General features: G+C 41.1%; 1 protein-coding gene across 1 annotated transcript in view; it reads left to right on the top strand.

Annotated features, from left to right (window-relative positions):
• The first annotated feature begins 7,312 nt into the window (after window positions 1-7,312).
• The window catches only part of LOC109914421 (guanine nucleotide-binding protein subunit alpha-11-like), a 43,212-nt gene continuing 27,419 nt past the window's right edge, over window positions 7,313-23,105 (top strand). The window contains exons 1-2 of the mRNA XM_048614244.1: window positions 7,313-7,693; window positions 19,842-20,026. Of these exons, the coding sequence (XP_048470201.1) occupies window positions 7,540-7,693; window positions 19,842-20,026 (339 nt within the window). The 5' untranslated portion in view covers window positions 7,313-7,539. The remainder of the gene's footprint in view (window positions 7,694-19,841; window positions 20,027-23,105) is intronic.

The following is a 23,105-nucleotide window of genomic DNA, read 5'->3' as shown; positions in this document are numbered from 1 at the left end:
AGCTATGGGATATGCAGGATTACGGGGATAGGGTAAGGGGTTGGTGTGGGTGGGATGATGTTCAGAGGGTCGGTGCGGACTCGATGGGCCAAATGGCCTGCTTCCACACTGTAGGGTTTCTACAATTCTGATAAACACTTCCGTAATTGGAATGAGACCTTTCTCTTTAAAGATAACTTAATGGCGTTCATTTCTCTGCTAGTGGATGAGAACCACAGCTGAATGTGTATATTGGAAATTCACAGTAATACTGCCATTCTTCTCATAGCGTACATGAGAAAAATAATCTTCAAAATAATCTTTGGTAATCAGATACCAAAGATATCCAATGGGAATGGGGCGAGTTCAGGTCAGGCATCTGTCTGAACTTTGTGACAAAGTCAGTGGAAACTGAAACAAAATAAATAACTGTGAATGCTGAGAATCTGAAACAAAAACAGAAAGTGCTAGAGAGACTCAATATGTCTGGCAGCATCTGTCAGAACATTCTGTTAAGGGTCACTGGATTCAAAACTTAATTTATTTCTGTTTTTCTCTTTCCAGAGGCTGCCAGATCTGCTGAGTCTCTCCAGCATTTCCTTTTTTCGTTTCAATGGAAAGCAAAGTTGGGCAGAGTGAAACTGGGCAGCTATTGCAAACATACTCCCCTCTGCCCCTACCTTGCTGGGTTCCATAAAAATCACCCCTGAATAGGAAAATAGTCTCAAAAGGATTTCTCTCTGCATCAGGAAGCCATTGCCATTATGCTTTTCATTAGAAATTGTTACATTGGGAACGTAAATGTGTTACCAAGCAGCTTAGTAGCATAACAATTTAGACATTGGCAAAGAGTTAGACTTCCACTGAAATTATAACGGAGGAACAAGAATATCCTTGAAAAACAATGACTCCCTCCTTCCCTGTGATACCTTGGGTTGCCTGCTAACATAGAGCTCAAGATGGGAGGAGAATGAATTGGAAAACTGCTGCACTGCTACAGTGCAGGGCAATCGTCTGAAGTTGGAGCTATTGTTGTGCAGATGTTGACTCTTGTAAATAAACTGGAAATGCTTCATTCCGATACTGGGCGTCTGAAATAGTTTTGATCCTCCACAGAATAATCCTGATCGAAATATACAAAAACATAGCATTAAAATATGCAGTAACAAGTGAAACTTCCTGCAGTCAAGTAGAAGTAATTTCTTTCAAAATGATAACTCTTATCAGTGCAAATATCATCACACGCTGAATCATGTACAGCAACGGTTTACATAGTGTGAAATAAGCACCGAGGCAATCAAAGATAATCCTCTTCACAAGAACTACAGTAATTTTTCTTCCTGCTCTCCTCTTCCTTGTGTTGCTGACTCCAGCATATTCCTTTGCAAAATCTCAAAGAAATGCAACTCACTTCTGTCAAACTTGTACTCACTGTAGGTTTTTCAGGTGGGTCACTGAGCTGCAGAGGGATCCTGGAGGAGTGCTGGACTGAGAGAAGTACCATTCTTCAGATAAGATATTAAACCAGGGCCACTAGTTTGACCCAGAATTGATTGCAAATGATCCCTTGTCACAACTGAAAGGAAAACAATGATGTTTTGTGCCAATTATCAACATCACATCCACATCATCATTAATTGTGGAATCTTGCTGTGTGCAATATGTTGGCTGTGTTTCCCCGTATTGCAACAGTGATTACATTTCTAAAATACATCATTGGCTTTACTGTATTGAACAACACGGTGAAGACATGAAAGGCACTGTACAAATGCAAGTTCTTCCCTTTTTTAAAAAAATCCCCAAATTAGGCTAGATGTAACTGCACCTTTTCATTTATTTAATCTTCTGTCCTATTCCTTTCAATGTTGGTGCTTCTGTTCTACTTACATAAAAATTATTGCAAATGTTTCAAGTGAAAACAAATGGAGCAAACCTCAGCACGACTGAATGCAGGACATTAAGTGCAGTGACACACTTGGTGAATAACACACCTTATGTAGGTCACTGTGAAGAAGTAGGGAAACCGTGCCAACTCAATGATGTTTTGTGCCAATTATCAACATCACATCAACATCATCATTAATTGTGGAATCTTGCTGTGTGGAATCTTCTGCACAAGAAGTTCAAAAATGAAGCTCAGGTTCAAGTCCTTACACATCCGGCTCAACCAGTTTATGGAGCAAACCTAGAAAATCAACTACTTACTGACATTTTTTTCTTCCTTTGATATCATTGGTTAGGAAGGGGTAGTGTGATTTGTGAGAGTGGTTTGTTTAAACTGTTGAGAGTCCCCAGACTGCACGCATGAAGGAAGTATCGGTGTGCTGCACATGACTGTACACCCATTACATACAGAAAAAAAAATGGTTTGTGAATCTTTGCCTTGTATGCAGATTAAGAAAAGACAGATATAGTGCAATGTACATGAGGGAACATTGTGGGCTGCAATCTGACACTTTCCCAACAAGCATGAAAGGCACACATTCATAAAATTCTCCACTGTCCACTATAGTTACAATACATTTTAAACATTCCTGTAGCTGATTTACTCTTGCAATGATACAACCTGAATTTTAACAGCTGTAAGTGAAATGATGTGAAACTTTTATCCTGGGACTACCAAGCTATTAACTTACATTGAACACGTGTAATTATTTTTTCACAACAGCAGAAGAGATTTTCCTGAAAGAAGAAGAAATGCTTTGCTCAAATTAACTTGTCAATGTCAGGACTGAACCGTATGAGCTGGTGAAATTCATGCTAATGTCTTAAAATAATAATAACAAAGGTGGAATAAAAGACTTTGCCGATATATTTATTTGAGTTCTAATGAGAGGTTGGATAGGCTGGGACTTTTTTCCCTGGACTGTAGGAGACTAAGGGGTGACCTTGTACACGTCCATAAAATCAAGAGAGGCATAGATAAGGTTTTTCAGCTTTTCCCCATGGTAGGGGAATCCAGAACTACAGGGCAGAGGTTTAAGGTGAGAGGGGAGAGATACAAAAGGGTCCAGAGGGACATTTTTTCACGCAGAGTGTGGCGAGTATCTGTAACGGGCAGCCAGAGATAGTGGTGGAGGTGAGTACAATTTCATCATTTAAGAAACATTTAGACAGGTACCTGATGGGATAGGTATGGAAGGATATGGACCGAACGCTGGCAAATGGGACTAGTTAATTGTGAAAACTGGGTGGCATGGGCAAGTTGGGCTGAACGGCCTGTTTTCATGCTGTAAACCTCTATGACTCTTGTGACTCTAAGTGGGCTTTCTACATATGCTATAGCCTGTGGGATCAGGATGGTTTGACCTACTTCTCTGTTACGTTTTGTTGGCTCCAAGGCTTCCAATGGAGAAACATCTTCCACTGTGAGGATTGCAGGACAGCAACAGGCTGCTACAGATTTGGCCCCTCAGGAAGAACAATGCCATTGTGTTACACACATTGTCCGCAATCCCATATGAAGTGAGGGGAGGCAGCTGATGGAAAGGAACTTATGCTGCTTTCTCCATCCAGAATCAGCATCAAGCTCTTACAGACAAAGTTATAAAGAAAGAGTCTCACAACTTCAGCTTGCCTCCAAGTGCCTGACAGCCAGTGAGGTGCTTTTGAAGCAAAACCTGAAAATGCTGGAGAAACTCAGCAGGTCTGGCATTGTGATCTTCAGATAAGAACTCGAAATATTGATTCTGTTTCTCTCTCCAGAAATTATCAGGTATGCTGAGTTTCTCTAGAATTTTCTGTTTTAATTCAGCTCACCAGCATCTGTAATATTTTGCTTTTATTTGAGCACTTTTGAAATGTAGCCAGTATAATACTGTAAGCAACATGACATTCTATTTGCACGGTCAATGTAGTAACTTGGAGCCTACATCATGGACAGGAAGCAACTTGGAGGCTCGTCTCCCCTGTCCCAATGGCACCAAAACATGTTCTTCTCTAGCCTGATCCATGTCTAAATCTCTTTCCAATGTTGCCCATTATTTCACTCATTCAGATAAGAATCTAAAATGCTTCCATTAAAGCATATTGAAACAAAATCAGCTCCTTCATTTTGATATAAAGTAAGTTTGTCTCACTTCTGAAACTGAAACATTTCACCCCACAGATGTCTACATTCTTGCATTCTCACTGATTGCACAATTCCCTCTGCACTGAATGGCAAAGCAAGATAGAGGTGATATGAGCTTTGTATCTCTGGCTGAATGGGACAAGGCAAGTTGAGGAGTTGCAAGGCAGGGATGCTATAAGCATCCAGGTAGGCTCCGAGTGAGTGAGCGCTATGACTGTGAGTGAAGATGCAGCCATGAGCTGGGTGCATGACTCTAAGCGCACAGAATCCTTGCAACAGCATTGTAGAATAGCTGCTGGTGCAGTCCCAAGGTGCAGTACTGAAACGCAGAAGTGTACTGTAGGTGGATCAGAGATGAGCCATGAGGGTTCTCTGAGGCTGGCATATAGTTGTTGAAGAGTGCTTTATATGGCCAGTGGCTGTGGAGTACACCCTTAGATGTTCGTGCTCAGTGTCCAATATGAAGCTCCTTCAGCACAAGCGGTAAGCTAGATTTGCCAGATACCCACCCTGGTTTCTTTGTCAAGTTTTCTCAATGTGTAGTTTGCTTGCCATTTGGCAAGACAGAAAGCTGAATATTAATGAGGTGAGTTAGACCATTAACAAGATATTTAACAAGCAGTAATCTCCCTTCTCCATGCTTCAGGTACTGTACTCTATGCATTGCCTGGAGGAACGACTGGAACAGGTGTAAAGTTAGCTATATACTAACTGAAGGATGGAAACAGAGACAGGATACTGCTGATTGCTTGGGGTATTGTGTTTGTGACAATTTTGGATAAACATGCATTTGTATCATCATGCTATGTTTAATGGTGATGATGGAGGTCTTACCCATGACTCTGTTTGGAAAGGGGTCGGGCATTAAATGCCAACCGAGCACTGCACTGGCCAGTGGTAGACCATCCCGGAATCAAGCACCACGAAACCTCATCGAGAGCTGTCACCCATTCGGAGGTCTCCAACCAGCCTTAGTACTGATTCCTCATTAGGTTGATTACTGAGGATTCAGGACAGCTGGTTCTCTGATTGGCAGTACTTGTAATCTGCCTTCTGTCCCAAAAGATCCCCGAGGTGGTCTCACTGGTGGTATGCGTGGGCTCGAGCCCTGTGTGATTATGGGTCAGGTCCTTAAGTACATAGTAAAAAGCTGTCCATTGCATTTGTTTCACTCTTCAGTGATAGTGTCTGAGCTGTTGAGTGTTTCTAGCATTCTCTTTGCTCCATTCAGTCGAGAGGTGCTCTATCTTAATTTAAATCATACGTGTTGGATGCAACTACTTTTTCACACTGTTAGTTTCATCAGCCTGAAAAGGAATTACAAATAGCCATAAGTATTTGTATCATAACAATTATCTTTATTAAATAATACCTCCCTATGTGTCATCATTTTATCTATTGCCATGAGAAAACAATGTAAATATTTCCTGTTAGATGCTCAAGAAGCTTACAGAAACTGACAGGCATCACATTAGTAATGGAAAATACTTACTCTTATAAACTATTTTATTACTGACAGAACGACCTGCCCACAATAAACTGCAAGTACTTTAAGCCTGAATGGGCATTCTGGTCCTATGGAAGCTTTTTCCTTTGTATGTGGTGGACATCAGATGGATTAATTGTGATTCAAATAATTGTTACAAATATATAACATACAAATTAAGAGCAGAAACCATTCTTGAACCTGTTCCACCCATCGATAAGATTCTGTCTTATCTGTTCAATCAGACAATTATTTTCTAAATATCCAGGAACCACATTCTTTATAGTAGATTTGAGTATTTTTCCTACTATTGCTGTCAAGCTAACAGGTCTATTGTACCCTGATTTCCCTCTCCCTCCTTTCCTAAACAGTGAGGTTACATTTTCAATCTTCTAATCTGCAGGCCCATATTTGTCTTTGCTAACATTTCTCTTTTTATATACCTGCAGAAGCTTTTACAACCTGTGTTTAAGTTTCTTGCTATTTTGCATTCATATTTTATTTTTTTTTTTCTTTATTAATTTCTTGGTTCTCCTTTAGTGAATTATAAAATTCCCCATCCTCAGATTTACAACTTTTTGTGGCAGTTTTATCCGTGCTAGTTTATTACCTCCCTTTGCCATGTGCTTCTACTTTTCACAATTACATTTATGTAGCAACTTTTCAAATGCCTTTTGGAAATCATCAATGAGTTCCCTATAACTACATCATATGTCATTCCTTCAAAGGACTCCAATAAATTGGTTCACCTTGATTTGCCTTTCAAACATTCATGCTCACTTATCTCAATTACCTTCATTTTTTTGGTATCCAGCTATAAACTCCTTAGTGATTCATTCTTGGACCTTGCCCATGACAGATATCAATCAAACTGGTCCATTGTTTCCTGTTGTGTGCTTCTGTTCCTTTTTGAATAGAGGACTTATATTTGCTGCTTTCCGGTCTGATTGAATTTTATTAGAATCTAGAGAATTTTGCAATCTCCTACCTTGGCCACCTTTTTTAAGACCCTAGGATGATATTCATCAAAATCCGATGACCTGGTGCACTCATTTTCTGCCTCCACTTCCTCCTCCTTCCCATTATCCTGCCTTCCCTCTTCTTTCTCCTTCTTCTTTCCCTTCTTCATCACCTCACATCCCTTTCCTACCCTTTGCCTCACCCTTCCTCTTTCACCTTCCTTCTCGTCTACCTCCTCCTCCTCAGAAACACACTTTTTCTGAGGTACTGTTGCATCTGTGAAAGTGTAAAATCAGGAGAATTCTGAATTCAATGATGTACTGCGAAGATTTTATGTGCTTTGATTGCATTTTTCTGCCAGGGTATCACAGTGAGTTACAATCAAGGCATCACCGAACACTGAGATAGGGAGCAAATTCTGATGACATTTAATTCAAATTTTTGACCAGCTCTGAATTTACTCACCCATATTTTCAAATACAAAGCTTAGTTTCTCTCCCAGTTTTGATGCAGTTCAACTATTAAGTTACCATGTCTACAATATTTGAGAGAAGTAAAATTGACTCATTTTTATCTTGTTCATTTTTCACAAGGTTCTATTTACAGTAAATTCTACTCTACTGTAATGGTCTTATCGGCCTCTATACGTTTCTAAACAATGTATTGCCAGCCAGTGTTAGTCTGAATAAGCTGATAGCACTCATCCATGTAACTACGAATTAAATATGACTTCAGATTAGGCGTGGCCCAGATTCTTGGCACTTTAAATCCCATCAAATTGTTGCAGTTTTCTTCCGCACATTAAGTTTCAAAGGAGATTGTCTGATTCTCTCTCTTTTGTCATTTGAATGTTGGGATTTACTTCAGGAACAAACATACTGTGATTGATGTTGGATTAAAGAAGACCAAGTCAGACCAAATGTGACTCCGTTCTAACTGGCAGATTTGTTGTTTGAGTTAGTTTTAAGTATCTGGTGAAGTTCAGTGAGGTTTCTTAGCCTTTGGCTAGTTTCAATGTGAGCATAAGTCTCTCTACCAGAGTATGGCCTCGTGTCTGCATTATCTGTCTTGCTGTCGCTGTTACTGTTGTCTGTCAGAGGATGAAAAATTTGCATTGGCTGTCAGCAAAAAAATTGACCAAGAAACAAAGCAGCTGAAAAAGAAGCAAATGAGAGAACTCAAACTCATAGTTCTCGGTAAGTGGAAAATCAGGTGATTTGGTGCAATCTCTCTGTTTCACCCTGAACTTAAAACACTTCCATTTATTCACTTATTCATTAATAACACTGCTTCATATTTTATAAGGAGTTTAGAAATGTTCGCTGAACTTTTTCTTTCAGAACAGAGGGAGAAGTTTGCCAAAGTTTCATTGCATCTTAAAGTGGAATGCAAGGCATGATCTTCAGATTTTAGATTTTCGCCTTGCAGTTTAAAGTTTATAAAATTGCACTCCTATTGCGAGAACTCTGCATGTGGTGGGAATTTCAGGCACAATTAGCCTCAAAGGCTGGGTTTATCATTGCTGTCCATAGGTGATCCCTTCATATCCATGTTCAAGATACAATCCCAAGATGACAAACAACAGTAATTGTAACATCATCTTTAAATCAGCTGTGAATAAAGGTATCACACGGAGGGAGAAAGAGATGTGAATTTGCTTTTCTGTTGTGGATTTCAGGATCATTGAAAGTGCTTTACTGTCAAAGAAGTACTTAGAGTCATAGAGCTGTACAGCATAGAAACAGAACCTTCTGCCCAACTCATTCATGCTGACCAGATATCCTAAATTAATCTAGTCCCATTTGCCAGCAACTGGCCCATATCCCTCCAAACCCTTCCTATTCATATACCCATCCAGGTGCCTTTTAAATATTGTAATTGTACCAGCCTCCACCACTTCCTTTGGCAGTTCATTCCTTACACACACCACCCACTGCATGAAAAAGTTGTCCCTTTGGTCCTTTTTAAATCTTTCCCATAACCCCTTCAACCTATGCCCTCTAGTTTTGGACTGCCCTTCCCTGGGAATAAGTCCTTGACTATTCACCCGGTCCATGCCCCTCATGATTTTATAAACCTCTATAAGGTCACATCTCAGCCTCTAATGCTCCAGGGAAAATAGCCCCAGCCTTTTCAGATTCTCCCTATAGCTCAAACCCTCCAATCCCGTCAACATCCTTGTAAATCTTTTCTGAACCATTCCTAAACACTATAGCAAGGAGACCAGAACTGAACGCAGTAATCCAAAAGTAGCCTAACCAATGTCCTGTACATCCACAGCATAACCTCCTAACTCCTATAGTCAATGCACTGATCAAAAAAGGTAAGCATACCAAGTGCTTTCTTAACCGTCCTGTCTACCTGCGATACCACTTTCAAGGAACTATGATCCTGCACTTCAGGGTCTCTTTGCTCAGCAACACTCTCCAGGACTTTACCAATAAGTGTATAAGTCCTGTCCCATTTTTATCTTTCCAAAATGCACACCTTACACTTATCTAAATTAAACTCCATCTGCCACTTCTCAGCCCATCAGCCCATCTGATCAAGGTCCCATTGTACTCTGAGATAACCTTCATCACCGACCACTACAACCAGCAATTTTGGTATCATTTGCAAACTTACTAACTATTCTTCCTATATTCACATCCAAATCATTTATATAAATGACAAAAAGCACTGGGCCCAACATCGGTCCTTATGGTGCACGGCTGATCACAGGCCTATAGTCCGAAAAACAACTCTCCACCACCTTTCTCCTATGTACAAGCCAATTTTGTATCCAAATGGCTAACTCTCCCTGTATTCCATGTGATCTAACCTTGTTCACCAGTCTACTATGCAGAACCTTGTCGAACGCCTTGCTGAAATCCATACAGACAATGTCCATCACTCTACCTTAATCAATCTTCTTTGTCACTTCTTCAAAAAACTCAAGTTAGTGAGATACGATTTCCCACGCACAAAGCCACGTTGACTATCCCTAATCAGTCCCTGTCTTTCCAAATACATGTAAATCATGTTTCTCAGGATTTCCTCCAACAGCTTGACCACCACCGATGTCAGGCTCACCGGTCTGTAGTTCCGTGACTTTTCCTTAACCACCTTTTTAAAATAATGGCACCACATTTGCCATCCTCTAGACTTCTGTCACCTCACCTGTGTGTATCGATGTTACAAATGTCTCAGCAAGAGGCCCAGCAATCACTTCTCTAGTTTCTCACAAAGTTCTGGGATACACTTAATCAGGTCCTGGGGATTTATCTACCTTTAAAGATGGCGAGCTCTTCCTCCTCTGTAATATGAACATGTTTCAAGATATCACTGTTTATTTCTCCGAGTCCTCTAGCTTCCATATTTTTCTCCACAGTAAATATGTCGCAAAATACTCATTTAGTATCTCATCCATCATTTGTGGTACCACACATAGCCAGCCTTGTTGAGCTTTAATGGGCCCTGTTCTCTCCCTAGTTACTCTTTTGCCCTTAACGTATGTGTAGAGCTTCTTTGGACATCGGGTGTACTGCTTGAGAAAGGAGTCATGAGATTTTTATTCCTACTTCACAGCAAAACACCTTAGCTTATATCTTGTCTGAAAGATTGGCACCTACTTCATCAATACTGCACCAGCAATAGATGGATTGTTAGTACTTTGAAAAACTGCCCTGTAGTATCCAGGGATGGGAACGTTGGATGGATTAGCCATGGTAAATGGTGGGGGGTGGGGTTACTGGGATAGGGTCTGGGTGGGATGCCCTTCAGAGGGTTGGTGCAGACCTGATGAATCAAATGGTCTCTTTCCTCACTGTAGAGATTCTGCGATTCTAATTTCCCACCACAGGCAGTACGACAATGACTAAAATTGAGGAGGCTAGGAAGAGAGGGATGGTATTCCATCAAAATAGAGTTACTAGGGGAAATAATGCAGCTCAACGCCCGCAATGCCCAACTCTTTCTGAAAACTTTGAGGATATTGGTGGACACTGACTGCTCTCTCTCTAAGGGCATGAATGTGGCCAGGGAAGAAAGGCAGGCAGTCAGGACTGAGCGGTTCTTGACAACTCCTGATCATTGACATTAATTGGCCTTTTAATTATCTTAAGAAGCATACCTGTTTGTTGCAAGTTGAATAGTCATTCCTCTCCAAATTTGGCTTGCAGGGAAAAGGCCCAGGGGTAGAGATGTTGCTGTCAAACCAGTACACTGAACAGTGGTGTAAAATTATACACTAGCCCACTTCCCCTCCTGCCCCCACACAGGAAGTGGTATTGCCCAAGGATCAACTGAGGTTAGAAACTGCTTATTTATGTTTGCCCCTTTATTAATGTTGGTCGAGGAACTATGGAGTGTTAGGAAAGAAGCATATGTTAGTTACATAGAGAGTAGAGGAGCGCTTCATGAGAGAGAATACAGAGAGATTAGAACAAAAGTAAAGGAAAACAATTCAGGCAAAGAGAGACAAAGAGAAACATAAAGCAAAACAGTTACATATTTCGCTGGCACATCCCAAAAAAGCAAGGCTACGATGGATGTAGGATCATTAAGAGATAGACAGGATAGTACCACATCCAGCTATAGAGAGATGGCAGCAATATTAAATAATTATTTTACTGCATCATTTGCCAGACAGATGGAACAGGTAGACATGTCATTGAATGCGAGATGATAAAAGAGATGAGTGTGTGTAAAAGAAGGGTTGTATTGAATAAAATGAGCAAACAGAAAGTGGAAAAAAAAACCCTGGTCCTTTTGGGCTGTGTCCAAATGTTTCAAGATAACCTAGGAAAGCAGTAACAGTGATATTACAACACATGGTTAATAATTCATCGGGAAACTGTTTAGTACCAGAGCACTGATACGTGAGAAGTGCAATTATAGATATTTTCTAATCCACCTGTACCGAGATGGCATAACACAACTCTGGAACAAGTAGATCCTGAATCTGGGCCTTCTGGTCCAAAGGTAGGGACAATGTCACTGCACCAGACTTGCTAGCCCGACATCAGTGGTGGGAAAAACAGTGCAATCCATTCTAACGGATAAAAGAACATCTAGAAATAAGAAATACAATGATGAATAGAAGAATGAATTTCAAAAGAAAAGTCCTTATTATTTTTATTATCTTATTGATTATTATTTTCAATAATCAATTAACTTTAATATTAATTATTCATTTTATTAACTTTTGACGTAATAATAGAGAAATCAGCTAATGGTAATGGGACATTTAGTTTATCTGGATTTTTGACTTTGATGAAGTCCCCCATATAAATTAATGAATAAGGTGAAAGAAAATAGACAGAAGGGATTGTTAGCTGGCTTCAAATCAGAGAGATGGAAGAAACTGAGTTATTCATGGTGGCAGAAAGTGGCAACTGCTGCCCCGAGGAGAATCAGTCCTGAGACTACTGTTATTCTGTTATACTGTTATATTAATGATTTGCACTTCGGAATCAAAAACACAGATACTATGTTCATGGATAACACCACTTTTGGTCAGAGTCTAAACTGAGGATGGGTGCAACAAATTACCGGAGGACGTTAACAATGGGCAGTTAATTGCCAAATGAAGTTCAGCACAGTTAGATGTGAGATGATACATTTCATTAGGAAGATACAGAGCTCATGCATCACTTGGAAAGTTCAGATCAAGATGAGGTAGAGGAGCAGAAGAGCCTTGGAGTGCAAGTACATCAATCCTGAAGGTTGCATCACAGGTTAGCAAGACCATGATGAAAGCCAATCCAAACATGGTAGTCATACTAAATCCACATTAAACATTTGTTAGACCACAATTAGAGCACTGCATGCAGTTCTGGTCACCATATTATAAAATAATATAGAGGCACTGAAAAGGATACAAGGAAGAATCAGAAAGATGACACAAAAAATGTACTGGTATGTGTATCAGGAGAGGATTGACAGGCTGGGTCCCTTCACTTTTGAAGGAAAAAGTGCTGTGGGGTGATCTAAGAGATGTCCTATAAATTATGAAACATTTTGACAGAGTGCACGCAGAGGGAATGTTTCCACATGTGGGGATGGATGTAACAGGAGGCTATCCACATAAAACAGTCACCAAGAAATCCAAAGAGGAGTTTAGAAAAAAAAATCCAGAAGGCGGTGAGAAGGTATGACTCAGAACGACAGGAAATGCTGATGTGAAGAGTGTAGTTATATTTAAGAGGAAATTAACCACGTTCTTTCACTGTCACTGGGTCAAAATCCTGGAATTCCCTCCCTAATGGCATTGTGGATCAACCCACAGCACATGGACCGCAGCGGTTCAAGAAGGCAGCTCACCACCACCTTCTTGAGGGCAGCTAGGGACGGGCAATAAATGCTGGCCCAGACAGCGATCCCCACACAACACAGATGAATTTTAAAAAATTATATGGTAAGAAGGAAACAGAGAGATTCAGTGGTAGCTTTAGATAAGAAAAATGGCAGGAGGCCTGAACGTATCATAAACAATAGATGGATAGAATAGCCTGGTTTTCTGGCAGGGTAATCCCAAAATGCCTAAGTGTAAAAAATAAATATATTTTTGGCTCTTTCTACCACCTCCAAATGATTTTGACTCAGTCGGAGATATGTTTATGTAAGATGTCTCTGATACTTCACATTTTACATCTGAGCACAGGCAGTGAAACTGGGAATAGGTAGCAACTTGACTGTAGGACATTATACAGCAAAGCAGGAACCTGCCCCTACTCAAGGTTCATATGGACTTCCCAGCAGGGAAGTGGGAAGGGCCAGAGACAGTGATGAGAAACACTTGCCTTGGCCAGTAATTGCTTCACATAAATGTCTTTAACTCCATCAGTGTCACATTCGGCTACCTGCTTCCTTTTAATGACTTGAGGGAACACAATGCAGTTTAACAAGTTCTCTCGTTGTCATGCACTTGTTTGAAAATACAAAGTGTACTGGCTGCCCTCCATCAGCCTCAAGCACTGGTGAAACCTTCTGGCAGCTGAAATCGAATGCTGTAAATTCCTGCTTCCATTTCCTTGAGACATTATTTGACTCCTTTGTTGTGCAAGTGTAAATTGGTACAATACACATTGCTAACGTAACATAACAAACATCCAGTTTGAAAACCAATATCTTTGACAACCGACAAAAATTGAAAGTACAATGAAATCACAATGAGTCTAAGTTGGACAACCTCAAACTCCAGCAGTGGCATGTTGTTAGCCATTGTTGCAGGCTGAATAGGAAACCCAATAAATGATAAACCGAAGTTCCAGTTAATTGGTTAACTCTAGACTAGCAGAACTTGTGTCAGTTTTTCATATGACCATGGCAACCACTTGGAGTGGAGTTATGCCACTCTAAAGTGCAAACTCTTTGAGAAAGTTAAGGGTGCTGTTGACTGGTGACAAAGTGAATTTGTTATAACAAATACAAAAGTGGCACTGCAAAGTGGACATTGCTGAGGAGTGGGAGATTCCACCATCAGGTTTGATGGCCATTCTGAAGACTGGAACAGTTTGACAAGGCAGCATTAGAATCGTACAGTTATACAGCATAGAAACAGGCCTTCAGCTCACCATATCTGTGCCAGCCTACAAGCACCAAACAACACTAATCCCATTTACCTGCACTTGCTCCATAGCCCACTATGTCACGTTTTAAGTGTTCATGCAGATGCTTCTTACATATTGCGAGAGGACCTGCCTCCAACCACCCTCTCAGGCAGCACATTACATATTTCCAGTACCCTCTGGATGAACAACATTTTTCTCAGATTTCCTCTGAACCACTTATTCCTCACCTTAAACTTATGCCCTCTGGTCTTAGACACAACTGACATGGGGTAGAGATTGTCAGGATCCCTGTCTATGTCCCTCATAATTTTCTATACCTCAATCAAATCCCCAGTACCCGCCTTCCCCACCCCCCCACCCCCCGCCTCCCGGAAAACAAACCCAGCCTATCCAGTCTCTCCCTATAACTGAGAGTTTCCATCCCAGGCAACGTCCGGGTGAATCTCCTCTGCAACCTCTCCAGTGCAATCTCTCAGTAGTGTGGCAACAAGAACTAATACAGTATTCCATCTGTGGCTTAACCAATGTCTTATAAATTTGTGACAAGCCTTCCTTGCTCCTATATTCTACACCCGGCTATTAAAGGCAAGCATCCTGTTCTTCAGGATCCCATTCTTCACCACACTGCCTACATGTTCTGTCACCTTCAAGGATCTATGGACTTGTACATCAAGGTTCCTTTGTCCCTCATATTCCCGAGGGATCTACCATTCATTGTTTATATCCTTCTCTTATTAGCCCTCCCAAAATGCATCACCTCACACTTATCAGGATTAAATTCCATCCGCCATTTCTCTGCCCTAATTACCAGCTGATCAATATCAGGCCGTAGCCTGAGACCCGTCCAATTTTTGTGTCATCTGCAAACTTACTGCTTATACCTTCTACGTTCACATCCAAGTCATTAATGTACTTAACTAACAGCAAGGGTGCCAGCACCAAATGCTGTGGTACAACTGGCCACAAGCTTCCAATCACAAAAGCAATGCTGCATCATCACCCTTTGCCTCCTGCTTGCAAGCCAATTTTGGATCCAGTTTGCCAACTTGCCTTGGAGTCCATGGCCTCTTTCACACAGCCTTCCATGTGGGACCTTGGCAAAGGCCTTACTGAAGTCAATGGAAAGCACATCAACTGCACTACCTTCCATCAATACATTTAGTTACTTTTTGAAAAAACTAAATCAGCCAAACAGGATCTCCCTCGAACAAATCCATGCTGACTATCCCCGCCTATCCAAGTATTGATTAATCCTGTCTCTCAGAATTTTTTCCAATTAATTGTCTACCACTGCCATCAGACTAACCGGTCTGTAATTAACTGACCTATCCCTGCTGCCCTTCTTGAACCACATTAGTTATCCTCCAGTCATCTGGCACTTCATTAAATATCTCCACCAGTGCCTAGCAATCTCCTCCTATAACAGACTGGAACACATGTTATCATGCCCTGGGATATATGCACCTTTATGCCTGCTAAAATATCTAATATCCCCTCCTTTTAAACCTTAATGTTTTGTAGAATCTCACCATCCCAACTGAAATCCATGGCTACAATGTCTCCTCTGTGAATACAGATGAAAAGTATTCATTTAAGATCTCACCCACATCCACTGTCTCCACATACAGGTTCCTCTTTTGTCTCTAATAGGTCCCACTTTTCCCCTGTAATCCTTTTACTCTAAGTGTACTTATGAAGAACCGTTGGGTTTTCATGATCCTATCTGGAAAGATATTTCATGACCCCTCTTTACCCTCCTAATTTCTTTTGTAAACTATGCCTTACACTCTCTATACTTTTGAAGGGCCTCCTCTGTTTTTAATGTGCTGAACCTGACATACGCTTCCTTCTTTTTCTTTATCAAACTCTCAATATCCTTTGACATCCAGGGTTAGCTGGACATGCTGCCCTTGCAATTTACTCTTAGAGGAACACGCTGGCCTTGAATTGTCACTATACTACTGTTAAAAGACACACTCTTTCCAAATGTAGACTTACCTGCAAGTAGCTGCTCCCAGTCTACGTTTGCCAGATCCTGCCTAATGAGATTGAAATTCACCTTCTCCCAATTTAGACACAGCTTTTACACTATCGTCATCCCTTACAATAATGACTTTGAAACTTACAGAATTATGGGCTGTAAATCCCAAAATAATCCCCCCCCCCCCACCCCTGCCACCCTGAAACTCCAACAACATCATTCTCTCATGAGAGGAAGTGTGAAAGAATGGCTGCTAATGTGGCGTACGGCAATCTCCAGTCCCACCCTGCAGGAGAGGGGAGTCACCCCGGTAGAGATACTGGGCTAAAATGTGACGGACAGCTGGATTGAATAAGACCAGGCCCTGCATCATCTTCCACACGATAAACAGTGAAGGTGAGGTAGTTACCATAGCAATGACAGATTATTGTCTGCAAATGGTCTCACCCACATCCTGAATAAGTATGTATCAAGGAAGATTTTAACACAAATGAGATTGGACACCATCTTTCATCTGATCACTCTTTAATGTTTAAAAATGAAATGTGTAATGGTATGCAAAGCATGGGATACGCCGTTGCTATGACCTGCACCAACATTAATGGCACCAAAAAAGCTGCCACTTCTTGCGATAGAAAATGCCATGTTGCTTTGCGAAGATCAAGACAAATTGTAATATAAAAACATTTTTTCAATCACTGAATCACTTTGGTACGTTGGGTTCAGAGGGGCTTCACTTAAGACTGATACTTGGGCAATTTCCCCCCATCCATGATTTGGCTTTCACTGCACCACTTTCAGAAAGACTGACGAATGGCAGACTAATAATGTAAAGGGTACGTCCCATTCAGTTTATCAAGTTTGCTCCCACCAGCTTATGCACAATCTACCCTTTCCTAGGCTCCATTCCACCTGTATGTCCCCTGATGCAAGGTGTAATTTCACAAAATGAATGTTTTGAAAATATCAAAAAGGTCAACGTCTCAACTCTTGTCCTCCCAACTTCCACAGCCAATATTCTTCTCACATGTCACCATAATGATGGGGTAAGGCTTAAATTATCTTTACATTGTTAATCTTCAAATCTGATTATCTCTCTAGCCTCAAACTGATCAGTTCCTTTCTGACAGAGTTGAACAATCCAGTTGTGCATCTGGAATCTGTGGAAATTTTTTCCCCTCTCCTTCCTGCCATCCCAAGCTGTATAGAAATGCAGTTGCTCTGCTTCAATATCTTTGTATTTTTGGCTGGAAAGGTCCAAATGAAAATAGTCCATTCGACATTCTGTACTAGGAATTCAAAGGCTAAGAAAATACCATGTGAGCAAAGATTGATAACAATGCAGATCAACTACTGGTGGCTTTAAATCCTGAATCAAGTAGGCAGAAGATAACATAGAATTGTGCAAAAGAGAAAACAGCACTTGAGAAATTACAAACGTCTACATAGAAGGCTGGAGAAACTCAGCAGGTCTGGCAGTATCTGTGGAAAGAAAAAGAGTTAATGTTTCATGTCTGGTATGACATCTTCAGAGCATTTCTGAAGATGCAGTCATGTCTACCCCCACCAGTTTTTAGCTGCTCCTATCTGTTGTGTGTCACCTTGTCCAATGAGAGAGGGAAGAGTGTTGGTGAGAGACTTGGAATGTGTTTCGATGATGCTACTGGCCGAGCTAGATTTAAATGGAAGCAGTGAGATCTGAGTGTGAGGCTTTCTGAATTGTCAAGTGTGAGAGAATGAAAAAGAGAAGAGGCAAGCTAGTCATGAGTCTTAACAGAGAGATGCTGAGCAAATGGGGATGTAGTGCATCGCTTAGTGGGTGAGGTTGGTGGTGTGGTGGGTTGGACATTATGTTTGAAAATGCATTTGGTTGATCTTAACTACTTATGTCAGGTCACTGAATATTTCTGGCATTGTAGACATGTCTCTGGGGCTAGATTCTTCACATTGGACTTTGTGGGTACCTGCTCCCAATCCAATGTGTACAGGATATCCTTGGCTCCTGAAGAAATATGATCTTTACTCTTTTCTACTAAGGCCTCCAAAGCTGGATCATAGAAACCTGGGAACACTCTGTGACCTGCAGCTCCATTGAGTCTCTTTCTTCTTTGTAAGGAGCACATTCGGGGAATGTCCCAACTCCTGCCACTGCTAGAATACAATCCCACTTGAAACGATGGGCCTTATCACAGTCATGGAGATGAGTGGGCACAGCTCTACGTTTGAAATCTGCCTGCATTGCTTTGATCGGATGCAGGGTAAGATTGCATTGCAAACCCTGTTTTCACAAATGGGCCATACACAACATTTTGTGCGTAGAGTATAACACAAATATTGCATACAGTTCGATTGTATTTACTTTAGTTGGAGATGTGTCTCATTACTCTGAGTGTGTATTTATGTGCAACGAGCGATGTCTATCAAATGCAGTAGATGAGTTGGATTTCAAATAAATTGACCTCATTTATTAACTTTAGAATATTGATCAGAAAAGGTCACTTGACAGTTTGTGCACCTAGAACCTGAAGAAGGAAAGAAACCAAAAAAGCAGATACTTTCTCGTCAACTTGTTCAGAGATGTTATTACTCAGATAGCTGAATGGCTGGTTTGTAATGCAGAGGGATACTAACAGCATGGGTTCAATTCCCACACTGGCTGAGGTTACCATGAAAGACTCTCCTTTGTAAACTCTCCCCTCGCCTGATACTTTGTAACCCTCAGGTTAACACACCACCAGTCTGTCTGATGAGAGAACAGCTCAATGGTTCGGTTTGACTACGGTGACTTTATCTTAATTAGACACCTCTAAAGAAGGCAGGACTTGAATTTAGGATTCCGAGGTCAGATGTATGGACACGAGGACTGCACCACAAGAACCCTCACAGTGACCAAAGAAACATCAGAAATATCTCAAAGTGTTCCAGCTGCATTGCTGTGAAGTAAAGTGACTTGTCCCCCTACCACAACAACATGAGATAGTAATGCAGTTTTCTGCTCTACAATTGTGTACTAGATTACCAACAAAGCACTGAAAGTTACACTCATTTCCCTTTCCAATTCACTTCTAGTTTTGATGTTTGGAGCGTCAGCCTGGATTTTGTACTCAAGGACTCTGACTTAGAGGCAAAAGTGTAACCAAGTGGGTCACAGTTGGCTAGGCTGGCATTTATTATCCACTTGTAGTTGACCTAAGAAGATGGCAATGAGTTTTTTTTTTAACAGGAGTCACATTGGTTAGTTACTTTGCATCATGTATTTTAGACAATCTAGCAGCTTTTATTGTTTTTTGTTTCTGGTGCTTGCACACAAATAATGATTCCATTTCATAGTTTGCCATAATATGAGTTGTATGCTTGATCTTAAGAATGCTTGATCTTAAGAATGCTCGTCTAGCACGATGAATCCTTTGCTTACCCCGGGATCCCAGAAATAAAGGGCCATAAATGTCAATCTCCACCCTGACAGAAAGCCTCTTACTAATTATACCCTCAGAGCTCTGTAGCTCACCTGTCTCCTGACACAACATTCTACCTTTCCAAGTGGACACAGCAGGCTGGAGACATGCACCAAGGTCTAGGCTTCTCTGAATTTCCCTTCCCTTTCCTTTCCATCAACAAACATCTCCCTTTGTGGCCCTGTCTTTCTGACGCCAGCTTGTCTCTGAAACCAGGGACTCACCGTGTAGCAAAGTTTTGCGCAAGACAATACAACAGAACAATACACTGCTCCTCATGGCTGCTTTGACAGTTTTCCGCGATCTGTCACAATTGAACAATCAAATTTGTACCTCACTGTCTCTTTTACATCAGGCACTGGAGAAAGTGGCAAGAGCACATTCATCAAACAGATGAGAATCATCCATGGGTCTGGATACTCAGAGGAAGACAGAAAAGCCTTTGCAAAGTTGGTCTTTCAGAACATTATCACTGCAGTACAGTCCATTGTGAGAGCTATGGACACGTTGAATATACAATATCAGCTGCCGGAGAATAAGGTAAGATCGGAACAAATAATGTTAAAAAATACGGTCAATGTAAGTCTCATAATTTTAGATTGTTCTATTTTGGGATTGAATTGCCTATTTTATGAAATGATGTTTCTGCCGTCTATATATAAACAGTTTCCATTCTTCTGGATAGCATCCTAATAAATAAGAATAGGATGAATTCTTAAAATCAATCCAGTGGTTTGTCTGCCAGACAAACCTTTTGAGAGACTGCATTGGTTGAAGATTGGTGCCAACATTAATTAAAAAAAAATCACATGGTAAAGACGATAGTCATTTCTTCCTATCAATATCCCACAACAGCAAGTGATGAATGAACAGTTAATCTTTTGTTTTAGGTGTTATTTGAGCAGGAATGTTAGCCAGACACCCGGAGAACTGGTTGCTGACTCTCAAACAGCTCCATGAAATTTTTAATGTTCACCTCAAAAAGGCAGACAGGAGTTTGACACATTGAGCTGGCCAAAAGGCCAGACTCACCCCATATTATAGTTTTATTTAATGGTGTCCCTGCCAATGGTGTCCATCAACCTGTTCCATTGCTGGTGTTAGAGAATGCATTCTCTATATGATGCACAGCAGCACCTGCCAATGCTACTTCAACAGTCCCTCACACCCGCATAGCTTCTCCAATAGGGACAAGGGCACCTTGGAAACACCATCACCTCCAGGTTACACTCACCCAGTGTGCTTCCAGCTCCTTTATTGGTGTTGGGGCACTGTCCTGGAATCCTTTGTCTGGCACCATTGTGGGAAAGCCATTACCATCAGCACCGCAGTGGTTCATATGGAGAAGGCACACCAGCATGTTGTCAGGGTAATTAGAGTAGGTAACAAATGAGGCCTTTGCAGTAAGGCCCACATCCTCAAAAACATTTTGTTTTGAATATGCTGCCTTCTGGTTCATGGGACAGGTTTCTTGTTAAAATATTGAAATGTTTTCATAAATTTTGGAACGAATGATGTACCGTCAAAGATAAGGCTTTTCACTGCAGAATGTAGCTATAAACAAGAGATAGTGGGAAAAAGGAGGAAGATGAGGTCAGGGAACCTCAATGACAACAGGCAATTTTGTTTCGATATTAAGTTGTATGTGCAACAAAGAATAGGATCCTGACAGAAATATTACCTGTTTGGCAGAATGAAGCAATTGCTCAGATTAAATTATTTTCTTGCCAGGCAATCTCAAGTGGGTAATCTCACACCGTATATCCTCTATCTCCTTTTGCAAGTAAAGCATATTAGTTCAGGTAGCCAGCATTTATCAGCTGTGACAACAAACAGCATGGAAAGGGAGATAGAAAGGGAAATATTTCATTTGGGACCTTATTTATAAAGTATTTCTCTTTTAAGTTCTATACATCCACCGGAACAGTCAGGCTTCTGAGATCACATCATACTAGCCATTCTTGTTTCACTTCTGAATTATTCTGTTCAGTAAGAAGGATTGTACTGGAGACGACAGAAAGACAAAACGCTTAACATCCTGAAAGGTTATCAGTGCTATTTTTTCCCTTTATATTGAAACCAGACAGTATTGAAGTACTTCTTCCATGCTCAATAATACTAAGGATGTGATATCTTCATTCAAAGACCAGACATTATTTTATGTTATTGCCCAATGAGCCTTTCTGGTATTTTTCACACTCGTGAATATCAATGTTGGGAATGTGAGACAACAAGGTGTAGAGCTGGATGAACACAGCAGGCCAAGCAGCACCAGAGGAGCAGGAAGGCTGACGTTTTGGGCCTAGACCCTTCTTCAGAAACGTTGCGAATGGAACACTTTCCGATGTTAGCACCAACAAATCCCCAGCTGAACCAGGAATAGTACAGTTTGATACAGATTGAAGCAAGCTCTGTACAACCTCACAATATACCTTAGAAACAGAATGTATTGTAAGTTCTCAATAAATTGGGTAGCATATGTGGAGAACAAAACAATTAACGTTTCAAGGAAGGCCTGTTGACGGTGTGGGAGATGGGGGTGATTAAATAACAGGATCTACTACAGAAATTTACCAAAGCTCCTTCGACATCACCTCCAAAAGCCACAGAATTTCCGTCAAGAAGGACAAAGGGCAGCAGATACATGGGAACACCAACACCTGCAAGTTCCCCTCCAAGCCACTCACCACCATGACTGGGAAATACATCGCCGTTCCTTCACTATCGCTGGGTCAATATCCTGTAGGTCCCTCCCTAACAGCATTGTGGGCCAACCCACAGCACAGGGACTGCAGCGGTTCAATAAGGCAGCTCACCACCCCCTTCACAAGAGTAACTCGGAACAGGCAATAAATGATGGCCCAGGCAGAGACATTCAGGTCCCATGAGCGAATAATTAAAAAGGTTGTGATGCAGGGTGAAAAGGGGCATAATAGGCCAAATTAAGAATAAAAAGTTGAGTTGAGAGGAATTAAAGTGATAACAATGCAACTGCTGCCCTGTGCCTGCTGCTTGAGCCAAAAGTAGGAATAGATCTTCGACTGAACTGGAGAAAGGCAATGCTTCCTGCAACATCATCGCCTCCCCATTACACCAACTAATCATAAGCCTGTCTGAATGACACTGCCAATAGCCTCATAGCTAGAAATCAGTGGAAATATTCACTCCCTAAATCTGGATTGGATTTGAATCCAACTCCCAGGGCTGAAAAGTTCATTGCAGAAAGCAATTTCCTCAACAAAGTGTTAAGGTAACTTGTATTCATAAGAAAGTTGTCACCTGGAAAGTGTTTCAAAACACCTCACAACATAGAGACAGAGGCATAAATGGAGGTGTCAACTTCATGGTCAAAGAGGTAAACATAGAAACTAAGCACATGGGATGTGGGGTAATAGATAGACATGGATTGAGAATTGGTTGACAGACAGGAAACAGACAGTGGGAATAAATTTTTTTCTAAGCAGCAGGCAGTGACTGATGAAGTGTGGCAAGGATCAGTGTTAGGGGACACAGCTACTCACGGTATATATATTTATTGGACAAAGGAACCAAATGAAACATTTCCAAGTTTCCTGATGACACACAACTGGGAGTAGTTGTGAAGAAGGAGGCTTCAAGG

Source organism: Rhincodon typus, chromosome 29 (assembly GCF_021869965.1).
Source record: "Rhincodon typus isolate 14 chromosome 29, sRhiTyp1.1, whole genome shotgun sequence".
NCBI classification, from domain to species: Eukaryota; Metazoa; Chordata; class Chondrichthyes; order Orectolobiformes; family Rhincodontidae; genus Rhincodon; species Rhincodon typus.
This window is presented reverse-complemented; position numbering and strand designations above follow the sequence as displayed.